The sequence below is a fragment of the Lissotriton vulgaris genome, chromosome 6 (assembly GCF_964263255.1).
Source record: "Lissotriton vulgaris chromosome 6, aLisVul1.2, whole genome shotgun sequence".
NCBI classification, from domain to species: domain Eukaryota; kingdom Metazoa; phylum Chordata; class Amphibia; order Caudata; family Salamandridae; genus Lissotriton; species Lissotriton vulgaris.
Genome location: NC_141694.1, coordinates 1,304,341,342 through 1,304,359,994, shown reverse-complemented (window position 1 = coordinate 1,304,359,994; position 18,653 = coordinate 1,304,341,342). Strand labels below are relative to the sequence as shown.

General features: G+C 46.2%; 1 protein-coding gene across 3 annotated transcripts in view; it reads left to right on the top strand.

The window, feature by feature from the left end:
- PDE7B (phosphodiesterase 7B) overlaps positions 1-18,653 on the top strand; it is a 1,067,027-nt gene that overhangs the window by 701,578 nt on the left and 346,796 nt on the right. Inside the window, exon 1 of one of the 3 annotated variants that reach the window (XM_086927440.1) lies at positions 13,635-14,493. The exons of the other annotated variants lie outside the window; for them this stretch is intronic. Within the exon in view, the coding sequence (XP_086783566.1) occupies positions 14,268-14,493 (226 nt within the window). The 5' untranslated portion in view covers positions 13,635-14,267. Of the gene's footprint in view, positions 1-13,634; positions 14,494-18,653 lie in introns of those variants that run through there. 3 annotated transcript variants of the gene reach the window in all.

The following is an 18,653-nucleotide window of genomic DNA, read 5'->3' as shown; positions in this document are numbered from 1 at the left end:
CACTTGGGTTTTCTTTAGATTAACCTCTAAGGTATTCATGGTGGTATAGCTGTGTAGTTTGTTTAATAGCCTTTGCAGCCCTACCCACGTAAGACTGAAAAGAACCAGGTCATCAGCGTACAAAAGGTTGCTTATTGTCACACCTCCCATCTTGGGTGGGTGGCTGTTTGTTTCTTCTAGGGTGGCTGGCAAGTCTGCTATAAACAAGTTAAAGAGAAGTGGGGCCAGCACAGATCCCTGTTTGGCACCTCTAGTTGTCATGATTTTCCGAGAGAGATGTGTGCCGGTCCCCAACTTCACTTGTACCCATGTACCTGAATGCAATTAGATAATCGCCTCCAGGAGTTTAGCTGGAATCCCCATTTTTTTAGCTTTTCCCACAGAGCAGCCCTTGGGACTCGATGGAAGGCGGCTTTAAAGTCAACAAAGCAGCCCTGGATGTAGTAAGTGCTTTGTCAACAATTATAGACAATGTCAGAAGGTTGGTCAAAGTGCCGTAGTTTACGCTGAAGCCAGTTTGGTTCATTGGGATCAGATTGTTCTGCTCTGCCCAGGATCGCAGCTCCACCAATAGAATACCTGCGTAATGCTTTGCCTCAATGTCTAAAAGGGCAATTAGTCTGTAATTGCTTGGGGAGGCATGAGAACTTGACTTATAAATCGGATGGATTATTGCACCTCGCCAGGAGTCCGGTATGGTTGAGCTTCTGAGTTCAAAGTTGAAAACATTAGTTAAGTATCCCGACCAAAGGTTTATATTTGATTTAAACATATTCTGTGGTAGGCCATTTGGACCCGGTGCTCCGTCTGATCTTGCTTTTAATAAAACTTTGGTGATCATTTCTTGGGTGAGCTGCAGGTCTTCACTTCGAGGATCCAAACATTCAGTGGACCTGCACCAGCTCTTACTCGGGCTTATTTTCGTCGGGTTAAGAGCACATGTGTCTATAGCGGCTGTTCCCTCTGGGGCCCTAAAGTGGTCAGACAGGAAAGCGGAGCAGTCGGCTTCAGCAATATTTGCTGTCCCAAAGCTAAATGAACTAGAGTTGTGACGATTGATTAAGGCCCAAAATTTTCTTGAGTTGCGATTTTTGCTCTCCCATATTAGTTTGCACCAGAACTGACCTAGGTGGAGTAGTTTATCTTTTTGTAGAGCCTGCCCAAATGATTTTTGGGCAGTTTTGTACGCATTCAAGAGCTCGCTGTTCCCTGGGGATTTCTTGAGGGTACGCAAGGCCTTATTTCTGGTTTTCTTCAGTGCCCTAGTTTGACTTGAGATTGAAAACTGACGACTGGTAAAAGCCTTGTGGGAATGTTGTTTGACTGGAAAAAGACTTATCAGTTGGGAACAGAAGATTGACCATGCGGCAGTGGGAGAGGCCACTAGGTCTGTTGTAAAGTCCAAGCACGCCTTCATAACGTTGGTATCAAAGACGTGAGAAAACCCAATATACCCTTGTAGGCTTGGGCAGTGAATAGTTAAAGGGAGAGATGGCTACAAGGGATTTTGTTTGTTAGACAATTGGCTTCAGTATAATGATTATTATTTATAGGTTCTTTGATGAATTAAACCCAATGTATCCACAGGATTACTCTGACATTAATCAACAATTTTTTGAAAGAAGAGTAAAACAATAAAGTAACAAGAAGGAACACACAGCAAAGAAAGGTTATATTTAAAATTGATTGTATTAAAGTTGATCACAAAGAAAATTTAATGGGGACAGAAAACAGAACAACCACATGTGTCAGTTCATAACAGTACATCAACTCCATAAATAAATGAGGAAAACCAAAATCATAAATGTGTCGAGGTATCCTTCAGTGCAAGCAATGCTGAGGAGTTGATGTCTTTGGTCGACGTTTCGGTCTTGTATGTTGTCATCTATAAGACCATCATCAGGACAAATTTTTCATCATATAAAACCCCTTAGGTACATCAAATGTGTAGGGTTGATCTTCAGGAGTGGGCACTAGTTCCAGCAGGATAATAGTTGCCAAGCGAATCTGTTATGGCTCTTCTTTAAATTTATCACGGGATCTCCTCACAGTCTCCAGTTGAAGAAATGTCATTTCTTCAACTGGAGACTGTGAGGAGATCCCGTGATAGAAATCTACGCTTCTAGATCAACTTTCTGCTTGTGTTTAATATCACGACCTGTTTTTGATCAGTCTGGATACCAGCCAATCCACATTTGCATATAAAGCTCTAAAGATAAAGTAATTCTGGCGAGGTCTAGCTCCACCTGTGTGTTGTCCTGATTTGTTAATAGAATTTAAGGCTGTAGTGAATTATTCAGTCTCCCTCTCCTTTTCTTCTCCTTTTTTTCCCCTACTCAGGGCGGGAACCTACACAGGACACCTTCCTGCTTTGGTAACAATCACCACGCAGATTGTATGTGAAACTTCTTTCAAGTGTGATAGAGTTTTCTAATTAGTTGATGAGCACACTTTTGGTCCTGAAGAATTTCCGCTCAGGCATGAAACATGTCGACCACACCATAGGCGAGGGTTGAACGAGGCCAAACCACCTTACTTTTGTGCTTCGGTACCCCTCCCTTCAATATTTTAACAAGGCAGTGAGCCACACGAATAAAGTAATCGAAAGTGGACTTTACTGACCTTTTTTAAACTTTTCCTTCACGCTCACTACTTTACCCTACAGGCCCCTCACACGCACGCATCTGTTGGCCAGGAACAAAAGAACTCCACTAAAGAGTAGCACTTTGTGCTACCCGTCAGGCATTGCACCGCCAGCCTGTCGCTGGAGCAGGAGGCCAATGATGATACAATACAACCATCAGGTAGGATGACAACAGTCGTCCAGCTTTTTAGTTGTGTGAGGCATCCTTTAGTTCCGATAAGGGATTACCTTTATTCCCAGTTACGACTTCACACATCTTACAGTGAGAGAGTCACCCCCTCTTAAATCCATCATTTATCTTCTTTGTCTTGGGGAACTTTGTACATTCTGTTGGTTTCCAGTTTTGTAGGACACGTACATTGGACCCCGGTAAATATTGTCCTTTATCTGTCCCTCCCTGTTGTTAAAATTAGAGGTCTAGCTCATTGCCAACTCCATGCTATCTGTCTCTGCGCCAGGAATCCGTGGCCCTAAGGTCGACTCGGGACTCAACTAGGACCGCAGAACATTAGGAACCGGACCAGTGGTATATACAGCTGTCACTCCCTCGGTCGACTTACTTGGCCCCGCCGTTACCCCTGCCTTCGCTGCTTTCACTGCCTGCTCTCATTGCCTCTTCCGCCCGTCCTCGAGTCCTCGCCGCCGCCTCCGCAGCTTGCAGCCAGCAGCCTCAGCCTACAACTGCCTCAGCCTCAGCTCCGCTCCGCTCCGCCCACACCCCGCGTCCTCGTCAGCACCCGCATGCACGCTTGGCAATCCTGTCAGTGTCCGTAGCTCACGGCCAAACACGTAACTGAGATCTCAGTTTGTTTCAACCAAGCCGGGAGCACTCTTTGTTTCTCCTATTTTTTATTTAAAGCTACTTAAGAGGATACTAAACCTCACCAGGCACTGCTAATGGGTTGCTTGTTTGTTGCTCATATCATTTGCAGTCCCACGATTCCTTGTTTTACCATTCCAAGATGGCCAATCTGTTGGTTCTCAATGTTGCGACCATGCTGGAACTCCATGATAGACTATTTACAGTATCTCTGCAAGATCGATACCTGCTGATGTGCTTAATTTCGTTATTTCAAGAATATGCCTGTTGTTTTTGGATGGCAACATGTTTTTTCTTCTTCTACTCTTTTAATGTTTCTTGCATATATGCTGTTCAGTTTGTGTGTGTCTTATTGCAGATGTGTCAGAGCGTGAATGCAGCAATGAGTCAGTAGATGAATAAATGGATGGATGAGTGCAAAGATGAGTGATAGAGTACACGTATAATGCCCTATTGAGGGCCATAACGCATTAATGACAGAAAGGCTCTTCCATTCATAAGCCAGACATATCGGTTTTGCCAATGCTTCTTTACAGCTGGGTGTGGGGAAAATGGTAAGATTAATGGAGTCAGCCTCATATTTCGCTGTGCCTTCATGCCTCCAAGAATATCAAAAGGAAGAGCTGGAGGCTGCCAAATAGCACTAGGCTGTTAACGTTCCAGAAACTTCTTCAGAATGTCAGATGTTGCTGCGAGCGGCTTCGTTTATCTACCTGGTTCTCAGTCCCCGGTCGTCTGCTTCCCTGTCTCGTGCTGCCAGTTCAGTTTTGACAATGTCATTCCCGTTTGTTGGAGCCATGTTTTTAAAGTGGAACACCCCACTGAGAGGACTTATTTTGAATCTATACACAGTATTTTGGATTAAACAAAGAAGCTGATGAAAACACCACTCAGTCCCATTATAACTCTCAAGCCGCACACGCCCACAGACAAGCACGGGGAAAAATTACTTTTTATAAGGGCAAGAGGACGGTTATATTTTGAAATTTTCTTTTCTTGTGCGGAAACCCCTTGCCCTACACTGCCCCACATTTATGGGTGTTCGTTCCCAGTCAATTGTAAGCCTGGAAAGCGATTTACTCCTGCCCTTGTTGTAAGGAAATCTCCATCCATTTACATGGTGTGAATGAACCAACATAGTTTTGTGCATGCCCACACACAGGCGCGCAACACCCATTGGGCTCACAGGGCTTCAGCCCCACGTCGTGTGAGTCAGCCCGGGCAGAGACAGTTTCGGGGGCTGGTGACAATCTAATTGCAGGTCTTTAAAAGACCATCTACTTGTAAATGAGGCTTTTGTTGTGTTTTCACCCCATCTTAGCCACTCTGTCTATGGCTCGAAGAATTAGCCCCCCCCCCCCGAAATATTTTTCAGCCCCCCCCCCCCCCCCCCCGAAATTTGGCTCTAGTTGCCCGCCTGCCCACACACTTTATGTATATGAAAGTGCACAATAGTTCCTGTGCATTTCTAACTTGGAACACCCACTCCGAATATACAGGAGCAAATGTAATCTGTTACATTACACCAAACTACGGCAATGTTACATGTGAGTAAACTGAGTTACAAGTCTAAAACCACCTTTACGAATTACAGAAGTAAATTTGCAGTGGTAGAAAAAAATCTTTGCACATGTAACCAGTGGTGGCTCCTCCCCGCTGCTTTTAAGCAGTATCACTAAAGCTAAAATAAAATTATAATAACTTTAAGTTATTATCATTCAATTGTGTTTCCTTTTGTTGCAGCAGCTTTGCAGGCGAGATGGGCGGGACTGCCCTGCTGACAGAGCAGGGAAGGGGAGGCGTGGTTTGCACTCCTTAAATTGTATATGAATGTTCTCCATACAAGCTGCATTACAGCCTCCATGTAGAACATGTCCAGCCTCCTATTCTGTGGCTGAGCACCCATCCACGGCGCTCAGACCAATCCCAACGGTGCATTGCAGTGTTGTGATTGGCTATCGGGAGGCTGGGAGTCGGTGCATCATGCCTCCTGGAGCGGGGAAGAGGACCGGGAGGAGGTGGCGCCGACGGTGGGTGGCAGCGGCAGAATACAGTTAAGTGTGTATTTTTGAATTTAATTCCATTCATTCCCCCTGCCCCCGCCACCGGCCCTTTTACCGCCTTCAAATACCAGCCCCCTCTGCATGGAACTAGAACTTGTGAGTGTATACATCATTGTGAATCTGACTGAGAAGAAAACCATTAAAATGAAATTGACCTCTAAGTAAATTCAGCCTTTCCTCTGACTGAACATGTTAGTTGATAGCTTACACCGCTTAATTCTGGTGGTGATTAGCAATTCTGTTTTTTAATTACCAGGACTTTTTTGTATCATGCAAAGAGAGAATGACAGAACGTGGAGAATGAAGAAGGAAGGAAATAATAGGAAATCAGTGACAAATGGAGATAGTAGAAATGTCAAAAGATCCTGCAAGAACTGAAAAAAAAGGAATTGGGCGGTGGTGTAAGAGTATGGCATGAGGTAGAATCAAAACAAGGGTATGTTGGTATTCGGCAACCACAGTATTTGGCAGATATGGCGGTGGGCTCTTAAGAGAAACGTTCGCCTCCTGCACTTATGTTTAAAAAAAGGTTAACAAAGTAAGCACTTGTGCCTTGGGAATTCCCATATAGTTGGCTGTCATATGCAGGTAATGAGCAATCAATAACTTAAATGAATAACATCAGATGAATTCATTTGATTCTCCACCCTCGTGCAATTACCCCACCCTTCAAACCTAGTTTTTCACTAACCCTCGTTCTTTCAAACCACCTCAACCTTTGTGATACCTGTAGCACAGAGAAAGCACCTCTATGCAACATCAACAATTTCTATTCCAATATCGTGGAAGAGTTAAGCTATCATCACACATGCCACTAATTGTCAAAACTGTTCTTTAGTGCTTTGAAGCGACCATCGTGAGGCATACGTGCTATTGAACTAGCGAAAGCGCAAAGCAACTGCAATGAAGCATGTTTTCTGAGTGTGGGAGTCCAAATTACCTTACTGCTCTGGCATAATGTGTAGTGCATGAGCACGACCACCAGGGACACTGCTGAGTGGTGAGTTTGGTCCTTAAAAAAGGATCTATCCATATGCATAGGAATGGAAAAGAACTAAAAAAAATACTCTACTTAATCTTTTGAAGTTGAAAAAAAACACATTTTATTTGTGTCAAAAGCCTGGTGAGCCATGTAAGGAGGAAGTAATATATGTATAGGAAATAAATACATAACCTCCCCAAGTTCCTCCTAAAAAGATTTTTTCACAGTTTTTCAAAAAAATCATAAAACTAGTTTACATATGCTAGTACAATTTCAAACTAGCTAAACTCTCTTATAGTAGCACAGCCTTTGTGAGAGGGGTAGAGTGTGGGTATTTTGGAGGTCCAACATGTTAACAGTCAATTACCAAAAGTCTTCATAACTGGCAATCAAGATAGTCCATGCCAAGTTTCTCCCCCAGTTCTATATCTGCTGTGCTGCTCCAGCCCAGGTTTTTCTCTGAGTTCTGAAACGTGTAGTCTTGTTTATTTCATTATATAACAAAACTTCAAGTCCCAGAATGCAAAGGAAAAAAACCCGGACTGTAACAGTACATCAGACATGGACCTGGGAAATGTGGCAGCTATGCAGTGAAGATGTGAAAGAAAAAGGCAATAATGAGAGTTTGAAATGGAAACGCCTTTTGGTTTAAGCCTGGCTTGAAAGCACTTCTGTCTGCATGCCTATTGTATTATGTTGCCCATTTAAAACAAAATACATATCTATTTAAAATAGCTTTAAATATGCCGCATAGGAATAGTGCTCTAAAACCTCACTTTATTGTGCAGGTTCCTGGTTCCCTGCCATGGAGAAGTACACTTTATGGTCCAATTGTGCAACATGCTTGGCATGCTGCATGCTAGCGTACTGTATCACAGCATTGACGTGGCACTGCATACTTCTGCCCACAAAGCACTCTTGTTTGTATAAGGTACCTGGTACCGTTTTGGAGTGCACAGTTGACAGGGTGTTGGGTGTAGTTTGACCAGTGGAGACTTCTAGTATTCGTTAGTGGTGAGGACGGGGAGAGGGAGGGACACAAATAAAATGGAACATAATTAAAATAAATAAAATTGCACTTACCTGCCTTTCCGACTGACGCGGCCACGCTCCTCTCTGACGATTGTCAACTGCAGCTGCACACAGTACAGGCTCCCAGAAGCCAATCCCAATGCTTCTCTCATGCTGGGAATGCTATTCTAAGCATGAGAAAAGCATTGGTATTGGTCTGAGTGACCTGGTTTGCCGCTCAGACCTTAACTGGGAGTCTTTGGCGTTTACAGCCAGGTTGGAGAAACCTAAGTGCGCATGATGGTTTGGCTGGCCTGAGACGGCCGGTCAATCCGTCATGCGCAATTAAAAGTGCCCACCACCACTCTCCCTGGAGTGTGAGAATTGCTGCAGCTGTGCATATCAACCATTGTGGAAGTGGTCAGTTTTCACAGTACCTGGCCAAAAGCCAGAACATCCCCGACAGACCGGGTGCACCAATGGCCAGTAAACCATTGAGTATGTGGCAGCCTACTTTAATCCGCGCTATATAACGCCTAAAAATAAAAAAAATACATCATGCTCATGTGAGTTTTGGAAGATGAGAGTCAAAAGTGAGAGTCTGTTTTTCTTTTAAGCCCGATGCCCCAAAACTGGGCCAAAAGCCAGACCCTCCACGAAAACCGCTTAGCTTGCTCGTATGCTGAAGCCCAGTGCGATGCTGCTGGGAGCAGTGCATAGCGCGCTCTGCTATGCCATAGATTGAATTGCATGTATGCATAGTGTGAAAGTCAAGCCTGAGAATCGTGGCATATTTGGCAGAGAGCCTACTTCAAGGGCAATGGCGCTACTCTTTGGAGGACGCGGGCCAGCTCCGAGCACGTGCTCGTTTGTGCCTGAGGGGCAGATGGCCTACGGCCTCGGTGCTTTTCAAGGATGTCAAGGATGTGGATAATCTAGTCACCCACCCCCCTCCTCCCCCCTTTCGCTGTTAGTGGCTTATTCTCCTTTTCCTTTTAATCTATGCCAGACCAGTCCACCTTTGAGTTGTGGGGGTGGAATATCGCTCTGGAAGATGCCTTATTCAAGTCCTAAACACTGCAGTAGCAATTGGAAGTTTTGTGTAAATACCATCAGAATGTACATTTTGTACATATATATATATATATACATACATACATACATACACATATACATACACATATATATATGTATATATATATATATATATATATATATATATATATATATATACATATATACATACATACATATTAACCAAGACTCCCGGTCTCCTTGGAAAAACGGGCGGCACTCCACCCAATTTACACCAAGTTTCTTGTTTATTCAAGCAATTCTTCCATATGCATCAGACGTGGCAGTCATTCCTGACTCGGTGTTATGACACGCCTACATGGAAAGAAAACTGGATAATGGCTTTGCAAATTGGACTATTCGTAGATGCTGCAGGGAGTCGAGGTTTTGGGGCTGCACTGTGGAAAGCATGTGGTACGTTAGGAGAGATACTGCTCTTTACGAGTCACCATAACATGACATGACAGAGGGCCTCCTGGGTGAGTGGCAGAAGGAGTGATGGAAAATGTAACCTTACTCAAGCTCTTCTCTATTATAGCGGCATTGCAAATAAGGCTGCACCGGCTGTGCCGTAAGAAATTGAAACTGTGTTCGGACAGTCAATGTGTGGAGCAGGCCATCAACTGCAGCTCCGTATTGGGTCCATTGGTTCTTAGGCTAATGTGCTATATGATCATGCTTCAGCTCAACCAGAACTTAGAAATGGGGTAAATAACTCACAAGCGATGCACGCTCTCACCTCCAGATGGTCAAATTCAGAAGCTGAGGCCCGCGCAGACAGAGCGACTGATGATCCCTTTCCCAGAGGATCTATGGGACCTAGCCGACTAGATGTGATAGAACATGCATTTGTTTAAGAAATTACAAAAAGATATTGCAAATACACAGCAGTCGACCAATTGAGCGATTCCCTGAGTGGGCTTTTAAGGAAGGGAAGACTAAAATAAAACGTCTCTCTGTGGTGGCCCGCTTTGCGAAGCGCGAAGCCGAATGTGACCCAACAAAGTCACACTATAAAGGATCAGCCATGAATGGCTAGATCAGCCATGAAAGGCTAGAGGCACATAGAGGGCCAAGATGGGATGAGCGGCTTCCTGTAGACTTTGACAAGCTGGTCCCCATGCTGAATGCAGTGGAGAAAGTTGCTGCAGGCTGGTTCAAAGCAGCCATATTTAAGGTAGCACTAACGCTGGCATTTTAGGGGGCCTTTAGAGTGAGTGAGTTGGTGGCCCCTGGTTAAGGAGCTGCTGATGAGGCAGGATTGAATGTAAATGGTATGCACCTAAAGGTATCGGCCATAACAGTGATGATACAGCAGTCTATGACATAGTTCGGACCGGAAAATTGAACAGATTGAGATAAGCGTGCTTGGCTAACCCTAGTTGCTACCCAGTATACCTCCTAAAAGTGTATTTGTAGGCACAGCCACAGGGTGGGCAATCATTTGTGCATGCAAATGGGTCCTTCATAAGCAGATTTCAGATCATAACTGAAGACCCTGGTGGAGGTAAGACTCCCAGCTAACCTATGTGGTCCACTTTCTTTTGGCGTAGGCGTAGTGACCACGGCAGCACAGCCGAGCCTGCAAGGGGTTGAGATTATGGCCCTAGGTAGAAGGCAATCTAAGCTTTTTTAAAGGCACATACAATGAAGCAATGCATGCCTCCCCCCCCCCCCCCCCCAACACACAACAGGACATATTGCCCTTTGTATCATGATTTTGTTTTGACAGGAGCCAGGGGTGACAGGCCAAGAATGTCTGACTGATCGGCCAATCTTACTTGCCCAGGGCACATAACTGGGTGACTCCAAAGGTGTCCGGCAGAAATAACAGGCCGCATAACACTACCTTAGCTTGGCGCGGTTCGCCGAGCATTAGGTAAGCGCAACTGTCCAAACGATAAAGAGGAAGCTGTCAACGACTTCTGAGCAGCTGTGGTACATCTAAGGGACAATGACTGCATAGCACTAGGGAGGAAAGAGCTACTGAGCGTGATTAGGCTAGACTTTTTTTAAATTAATTAATTCCACAGCTGTAAAGCACACACTTATCACCCCTAATGGTATCCAGGCGCTGGGGGCCATCAGGGAGATTACGTGAGATATTGCCCAGAGTCACACGATGCTGAGCTGAGCTGCCAACAGAGATCGAACCGTGAGCCCCACGCCCCGTAGTCAGCCACTCTGCCCGCTGCGCCACAGCTCTCCCTTGGTGTAGGTGTCACAGCTGTCGGGCAAAACAGTTACAGTTTGGTTGAAGGTGATGTGAAGGCAGAGGTGGACGGGTGTTCAGTCTACCAATGCTGTGGATATGCCGAGTCAAAAACTGAACACAGCTATCAGCAAATGATGTAAGGTTATGAGTCTTGAGTTCACTCGGCACAGGTTAGTCAATGTATTGTTGCTCTAAGTTCTTCTCAGAGGAAGGAATTCACTTATCAGACAAAGCACAGAGGGTGTTTTGGCACTGGCGTAACAAAACTTGAGGGGCTCACCTGCAAGGTATGTGGAAGGGCCCCATCTGGACTCAATCAGCTGCTCTCCAGCCAGAGTATTGTGCTAAGGGGACCCCCCAGGAGCTCCCCCCCTCCCACAAGTGGGGGCTGGGGGCGCCTGAGTTATGCCACTGAGTTTTGGGAAAATATGGTAGCAGCACTACACTTGGTAGGCTGTTCGTAATTATAAACGGGTACATTGGGAAGCCGCTTGAGGACATTGGCCTCACAGACAGTGTGGCAGTAAGATTCACGATCAGGAACTGGAATAAAGGGCCACACCAGTCACTGGCGAGGTGACAGCCTTATGTTGCTTGCCTTAAATTGCCAGATTAGCCAGGCCAGTTGCCTTTAAGGTGGATCCTGGCAAGGGAGCATTGCACTTGCAGCCCAGGCCCGCCAGAAGGCCAGCCATCAGGGCCAGATTGGGATTGCAAACCAGCCCTGGCAATTACGTCTGACCAGTCCAGAAGGGGGAGGGGAGACTGGCTGTGCTTTTGTTATAAAGGGTCGTTTTGCAAAACCGGCCCCCAATAACAAAAACGGCCTCACCCTTCCGGCCCACCAAGGAAGCGACCTGTGCCCAATATGGCCAGTCTGGCCCAGCCAGCCGTAATCAGATGGACAAGGTAGGAAGTTGAGGCTTCCCCATATAAATGTAAATGTTGGATACTTGTAAAGCGCACTGTCACTCTAACCGAGTGTCCTGGCGCTGCAGACCGCTGGGGAACCCGTCCTGGTTTTCCCTGTGAGATGGTCCCTTTTCTGGGTATCTCCAGGGTGAAACCAGGCATCCCCGGTGTCTGTGGGGGCCGTTGTAGAGATGAGGCAAGCTTAATGCCCAGAGTTGCCGAGTGTGTTCCCTTGTTAGAGTAGGCACGGAGGCGAGAATTATCGAGTCCGTTGACCCTGGTCCAAGACCCTGCCGCGTCGGGAATTGAACCCTGGTCCCGGGCCATTCTCTGCTTACAGGTCTGCCGCCTCTAACCAGTGATATAAGGGCTGGGATTCCCACCACATGGAGTCCAATAGTCAAGACAACATATTGTGAATGTCATCAACGACGAAATCTTCACAATGCTTGTTGGGAATTGGATAATCAATGCCTGGCCACCTGCGAGTGGACCTTGTACAAACTGATAATAAATTGTGCAGGGGGCGTAGGTTCCAATGGTGCAGCAGGTGCAGTGGCACTGGGCCCAGAAGCATGATTCATGAGAGGCCCACTCAACTCTTAATAAAACTAGGGGGGTCTCTCAAAGGGGTGTGGCCAATATAATTTGTGGCTCTAGATTCAAATTAAATCAATTGTGCCCACTGTGATATCACAATGTCACATGCGCCGTTAAGCCACTCACTGTAAATAGTTTGCACCTTATGCACAGTGCGCCAACAACGCTGTTCTCCTTTCACTTGCGTCGCCACCTGCACTTTTTATTCACGTTTGTTGCAGCAAGTTCCATGTGGTTGTCAATACATTCTATGCAGTGCTGTTCTTAACTGTATGTATCCGACCATGAAACTAATGTTACCACATAAAGATGAATAATTACCTTTTGACTAAGTAATGAGTAATCTCCTTCTTGTCCACCCAAGTATTGCTATGTGCATGCTATCTATAATTGTCTATTGACTTTCACCTTTCAGGACATTGTGTTCTAGTTGCAATATAATTAAGGGCATGACTTAAAAACACGTAGGCTAAAAATCTGTGCTTAGCATAGTGTGCCGCCAGACTTGTATTTTGCTGTTTCTGTCATTGCATCCAGATATATGATACAACAAGTAACATCATAACTACGACAAGCCAGGACTATTGACTTTGTAAATGGTTGTTTGTTGCATAAGAGAAATAAGCAGCAACTATGGCTTGTATATAATATTGAAAAAGCTTCCACTTAAAGCCCTGGTGGCACTATGACAATGTTGCTGCTCATGAGTTTCAAAAAGAGAAGGGAAATCCACAGAGAAAATGACTCTCTTTGAAGGATTTCCCTTCCCCTACAACACTCAAATGCCCTAACTTCTCCACTAGTGGGAAGTGAGCACGCACAAATCGATGTGCCTGCTGTCACTGCAGTTCCGGGGGGGGGGGGGGGGGGGGGCGCTTGTGCCAGGGCACAAAACAGAGCCCGATAAAGACCCATTTCGAGGGAGTTGAGACCCGGCCCACGTAAAGCCCTATCAAACATTGGGCACACCACTGAAACTGCAGTCGCTCACTACCAAATGTTTCGTGTGCTAGATTCGTGTTTAAAGATAGTGGCCCGAGTGTTCGGGTTATTGTAAAAAAAAAGTGCTCTGTCCCGTTTCCCTTCTAGCAAAAAAGAGCTCTTGAGGTGAGAAGGGAAAAGTAGCCAGGCGAGCACCCGGTGAGGTTTGAGCTGCCCTCCAGCCCCTGACTGGGAGGGAAGTGAAGCAAAGGAACGAATAAAAACCAAGTGACAGCACCGTGCTGGCTGAACGGCTTGACTGTGCCCTCGCCGGGTCCTCCTCTCGAGCGCGGCCGCGGGAGGCGGGCATGGCGCAGTGCCACCCTGCTGACAGGAGGAGGCGGCGGCCGGGAGCTGCCTGGGCGCCTCCCACCTCGAGCCCTGCTGAGCTCGGAGCGGGCGGCCCTGGCACAGGACTCCTCTCTCGCATCCTCTCAGGGTTCGGCGGAGCATTTTACCGCGAGTGACGACGAAGAACTTGGCAAAAACACGAGAGAGGGGAAGAGCCCGGGAGAAAGGCAGCAGGGGACAGTATTGACTTTTGGAGCAGAGCAGGCGCGCAGGGGACCCGGGCATCTCGTAGGAGCGGAGAGGGGGTGCCGTGCCAGTTCTGCCAGCGCCGGGAGCCCTCGCCAGGGACATCCTCCTGCGAGGCTAAAAGACGCCTGGTGGGTGCAGGGGTGCACCCCAGAGACCCCTGACCCTCTATTATTCCTTCATGGGTTGCATCTACTCCTCTAGGTTCTTTTCTTGCACTTCTGACTGCCAAAGCCCGTGGGAAGAAGCCGTTTCTCCTTCGTTTGTTCCCTTCATGGTGCGGAGCTGCTGCTGCAGTTTGGTGGCTTTGAACTTCTGACGGTGCCCGGCGGGGAAGCCTGCCCCTTGGTTGGTTCTTGACGGGTGGCTGCTGTTCTCTGCCCTTCAGCGGAGCCTGTGCCCGGCTGGCAGGGGTGCCAGTGCGCGGAATGCCAGTGCTGGACCGCTTCCTGTCCTCGGCCGAGCTGGGACGGAGGTGGGGGGCTGCCGACGAGGAGCCGCCGCTGTGCCCAGTGGGCAGCCTGGCCGCCTGGTCCTGGGAGCTGCCGGAGATCGTCCGGGTGGTGCGGCTCCTCTGGAAGTCCAAGGGTGCCCTGCAGGGCCCGAGGCCCCGGGAGCAGCTGGAGCGGGAGCCCGCCGCAGGAGACGGACCAGGTAAATGTGGAATGTGCAGAGGGGCACACGTAGTGTCACGTAGCTTGTCAAACAGCATGGAGGGGGGGGGGGGGGTGGTCTGGGGTCTAGAGTTTTCAGAGTCCAACATCCTTTCATCTTTTTGGGAGCTGTCATTTCTCTCAAGGCAGCTCAGTCTGTCCATGCGAATGCAACAGAGGTCTGTTTTTCAGAGGATAACAAAACATGGCCGGTTTAATGCCTCAATTAATGCCAGCTATTGGTGCAGACACGAGAGTAAGTTGCTGTAGGACTTTTGCATCCACTATTTGTTTTTTAACTTTTCTCCGTAATCTATTTTTTTTTAAATTGAAAGTGACAGGTTGTGCTCAGCCTTTCAGCACCCTTTGCTGTTCTCAGAGAACCAGTATTTTAACCCGCAAACACGGATCCTGCTAACCCTTTCACTGCCTTGAAGTTGATAAAATGCCGCGCACTTCAGTTGTATAAACACCCACCGTTGGTTCATCCGTGTCAGTGCTGTCCCTCTCTCTTTAGCCTCTCCCTTTTAAAGCTGCTTCTCTGAGCGCGCGGCCTTGCACGCCCATCCCACGCGCACATGCTGTGAAACACAGGAGGCTGGATAACTCGATATTCTGGTTTATTTTACTTAAGCGTAGCAGTCAGCGAAATCACAGGCAGCTGGCTGCTGAGGATTTCTTTGAGTGCACTGTCTGCTCTATCCCAAATGGAAGGCGTACCGAGCCACTGGAATTATGCCAAAATGGAAGGGTGACAAAATTGTCCGGCAAGAAAAGTCAAATTATGCGAGAACTGTGGCACAATTCTTGGCAGCAATATTTCGCTATTGTAAAGCAAATCAGAAATGTCAGGGCAAACTTAGGACCTTGCTTGTACGAGTTTAAGACCCAACTACAGTGATCAGCAACTGAAAGTTGGCAGACTTTGACAAGGGGTTTCAATATGCTGCACCATGTGTGTTGCTTTTGTTTTGGTAAGTGTTGATCCATTTGAGCTAGAAAATTAATGTTTTGCGTAAAGGTGGCGGGGAGTGTGAGGAGTGTGTGAAATCTATAATTATGCAGAAATCGTCCAGCGGCCCTTTGCACTGGGGGTGACTGCTACAGAAGGCCATTATTGTTAGTATGGTAGGTCATCGAGTGAGAATTATTTTCAGCAGATTCAGTTAATGTTACGCCCTGTATTTATTTTCATCATGGGTTATGGGTTCCTTGGGATAAGGTAAATAACATGTATGCACTGCACCGTTTGTATGGCATGCAGACCCTAAAAACATGAGCTTTCGACAGGGACGTCCGTAACACACGCCACAGGTACTCACACCATCGACCTTGAAAGGATGAAAGGCAGCCTCATCCGTGACTCAAATCTGGGCGGCCCTTCACACCATGCCCTAACCCACTGGCAGTCTCACTGGTCTAGGCCGCACAGTCTGTGCAGAGGGCAGGGTAATGGGGCTGCACTCTCCCAAGCAGGCTTGCATATCCCAAAATATGAGGGTGTGACATGCTCCCTTTGAAAACCAGGAAAGTCCCTGGGGTGATTCACAGTGATCATCAGGCTGCACTGGTCAGCAGCACAACTCAAAAAGTATAAAAAGAACTTGTAAAGGTTAAAACCAATATGGAACCCATTTACAAAGGCTGAGCTTGGCGGACAGACGCGCCACAAACTAATCGCTACTATTTTTTCTGCAGGAGTTGTGCAGTTTTCAGATTATAGCACTTGTGGTGCAATTCATATTTTTTGTAATATCGACTGCTGTAGGAAGGAATTAATAAGTGAGCGTGCTAAGAGAAAAATAAATAATTAATCAGGGATCTGCCATATTAGTAGAAGGGGAGGTCGTGAGGCCTGCCACTTGATATGTTCACAAAAGATCAGGGCCTGCCACTTGACATTAGGCTTGTGATTCCAAAAATTGTACGACTCCCTCTCCCCAAAATACTGAGAACGAAGAAGGCGTCTCTTGTATGGCTTTCATTAGGGGATAATACATCAATGTGAAAAGCTGCGCTAGCTTAGTGGGCTAAAGCGCCTGATGCAGATATGCGTGCGCACCCATCAGCTCAGGGGATTTGAATTCCGTCCTTTTCAGCCTCCCATCCCTCTAGGGGTGATAAAATGAGCCCGAAGGGTCGGTAAAAGTAAAACCTGATGTTGAAGGGCTACAAAACCAGGCACTATGTACAAATAAATATACTTTGCTTTGCATCACGCCGAAAGCCTTATATGGGCAAGCCCCGAAATACATCAAAAAACGCCTTGTCCCATATGCCCCCAACAGGAACTTACGCTCAGCCAATGCCGCCCTATTGATCTGTCCTAGGATCAAACGGTCTTCTATCGGTGGACGGACGTTCTCCCACACAATGCCCAAAGCCTGGAACCAACTGCCTGAAAATCTGCGCAAAGAAACCAGACTCCTGCCTTTTAGGAAAAAGCTAAAAACCGTTCTTTTCCAAGAGGCATGGGGTAATATCTAGTCTGTTTTCTTCTTGCCAGTATCCACTCGCCTGTCAAGCGCTTAGAGACCCCGGGGTGATAAGGCGCTCTACAAGTCTAAAATACAAATACAAATACAAATACTTTGCGACCATTAATACAATGTAGCATCCTTGAAATTAAGAAATACTTTTCGTTCGTACTTTATTGTTTAAATACTTGATACTGTCACATTTCATGATCCATGACAAAAACAAAGTTCATGCTTATTTTGGCGTTTCTTTTTCCAGTTGAGATTACTGTGTAACTGCTTTTCTATAGTGTTTTGTTTTAGCACTGTCGCCTTCATTGTAGCGTTCATACAGCGCTTCACACCCGCGAGCGGGGACATAAAGCGCTTTTGCCAATGTCATCATAGTCCTTACTGTATTGAAATATGCAAGTGCCATTGCCTGATATTCTGAAGCAAAAAACGCAGAAGTGTAAAGCACACGGTAAAACATCAAAAAAGTTGGCCTAGCTTTCCTCTCACAATAGAGCTGTGAGTTGGGTTGTCCGACTGTACTCACGAAAGAAAAAAAACTTACTGCTAATTGCAATCACAACATGAAAAAATGTACTTTCAACAAAGCACCTCTTTGATAAATGATTCAGTTGAAAGTGATTTTTACAGTATGGGAAACAGCCATCACATTGCATGCGTTACAACACATGCGATTACAACACGGTCGTTACAACAACTGCATTATTACATCGCAGTACCATTACAACCCAAGTTGTTACATCGACTTGCTGTAGGGTGCGCGCTAACCTAAGGAATTGTATAATTTACTATTCCAACACCTTCCCTACTGTTGCGCACACTGGAGTTGGAATAGTAAATTATACTATTCCTAAATCCTGCACGCCCCCTACAGCAAGTCGATGTAACGACTTGCGTGAGAATGGTACTGCGATGTAACAACGCCGTTATTGTAACGACCACTTAGTAATCACATGGGTTGTAAATGCATGCAATGTAAAGGGCTATATTGGTACCATATAGCTTTGTATAGAAGGTTGGCCTGGGACGGTTTTGGGATTACATCTGAAGCAAAACAGTAAAATATTTTATGATTTCACCACTTAACGCAAATAGGAAATGCATCATAGGTTTCACTGAACAGTTTTTGCTTTAAATTTAAAGTTGGAGGGCAATCTTTCAAAAAGCTCAGAGTCCTTATGCAGGCAAAACATCTCAAGGCATAATTACCGTTCATGCCCAGATGGCGCTGAGTTTTAACAAATAAATGAAGGGACCATGAGTCAGCTGTACGACCATTTTTAGCAGTCGCTCAAACGGAAGATTGAGCTGTTTGGGACAGCTAAAAAGAGTTGTAGCTTGTACAAACCCTATTTGCTAGTCGGTAACCTATTACCGACTTTCAAAGTAGGTTCTGTGAGTCGCTATTATGAAGGTGCCTGTCAAGGGTATCCCTTTCTAATAGTGAGTTGCAGGGGGATGTGTAATTATTTTGTGCCCTCAAATGCGGTCGCAAAACAATAACAGTTACCGCCAATTTCAAACTGATTGTAAGTCAGCCTCAAATGGAAAGGAGTCCCTAAGGAACCCCTTCCCCTATGCAGTTTTTTTTTTTAAAGAGAAGGCAGTGGTCCCACAGACCACTGACTGCCCTTAAAAAATAAAAATACAAGTTTTAATTTTTATCTTTTAA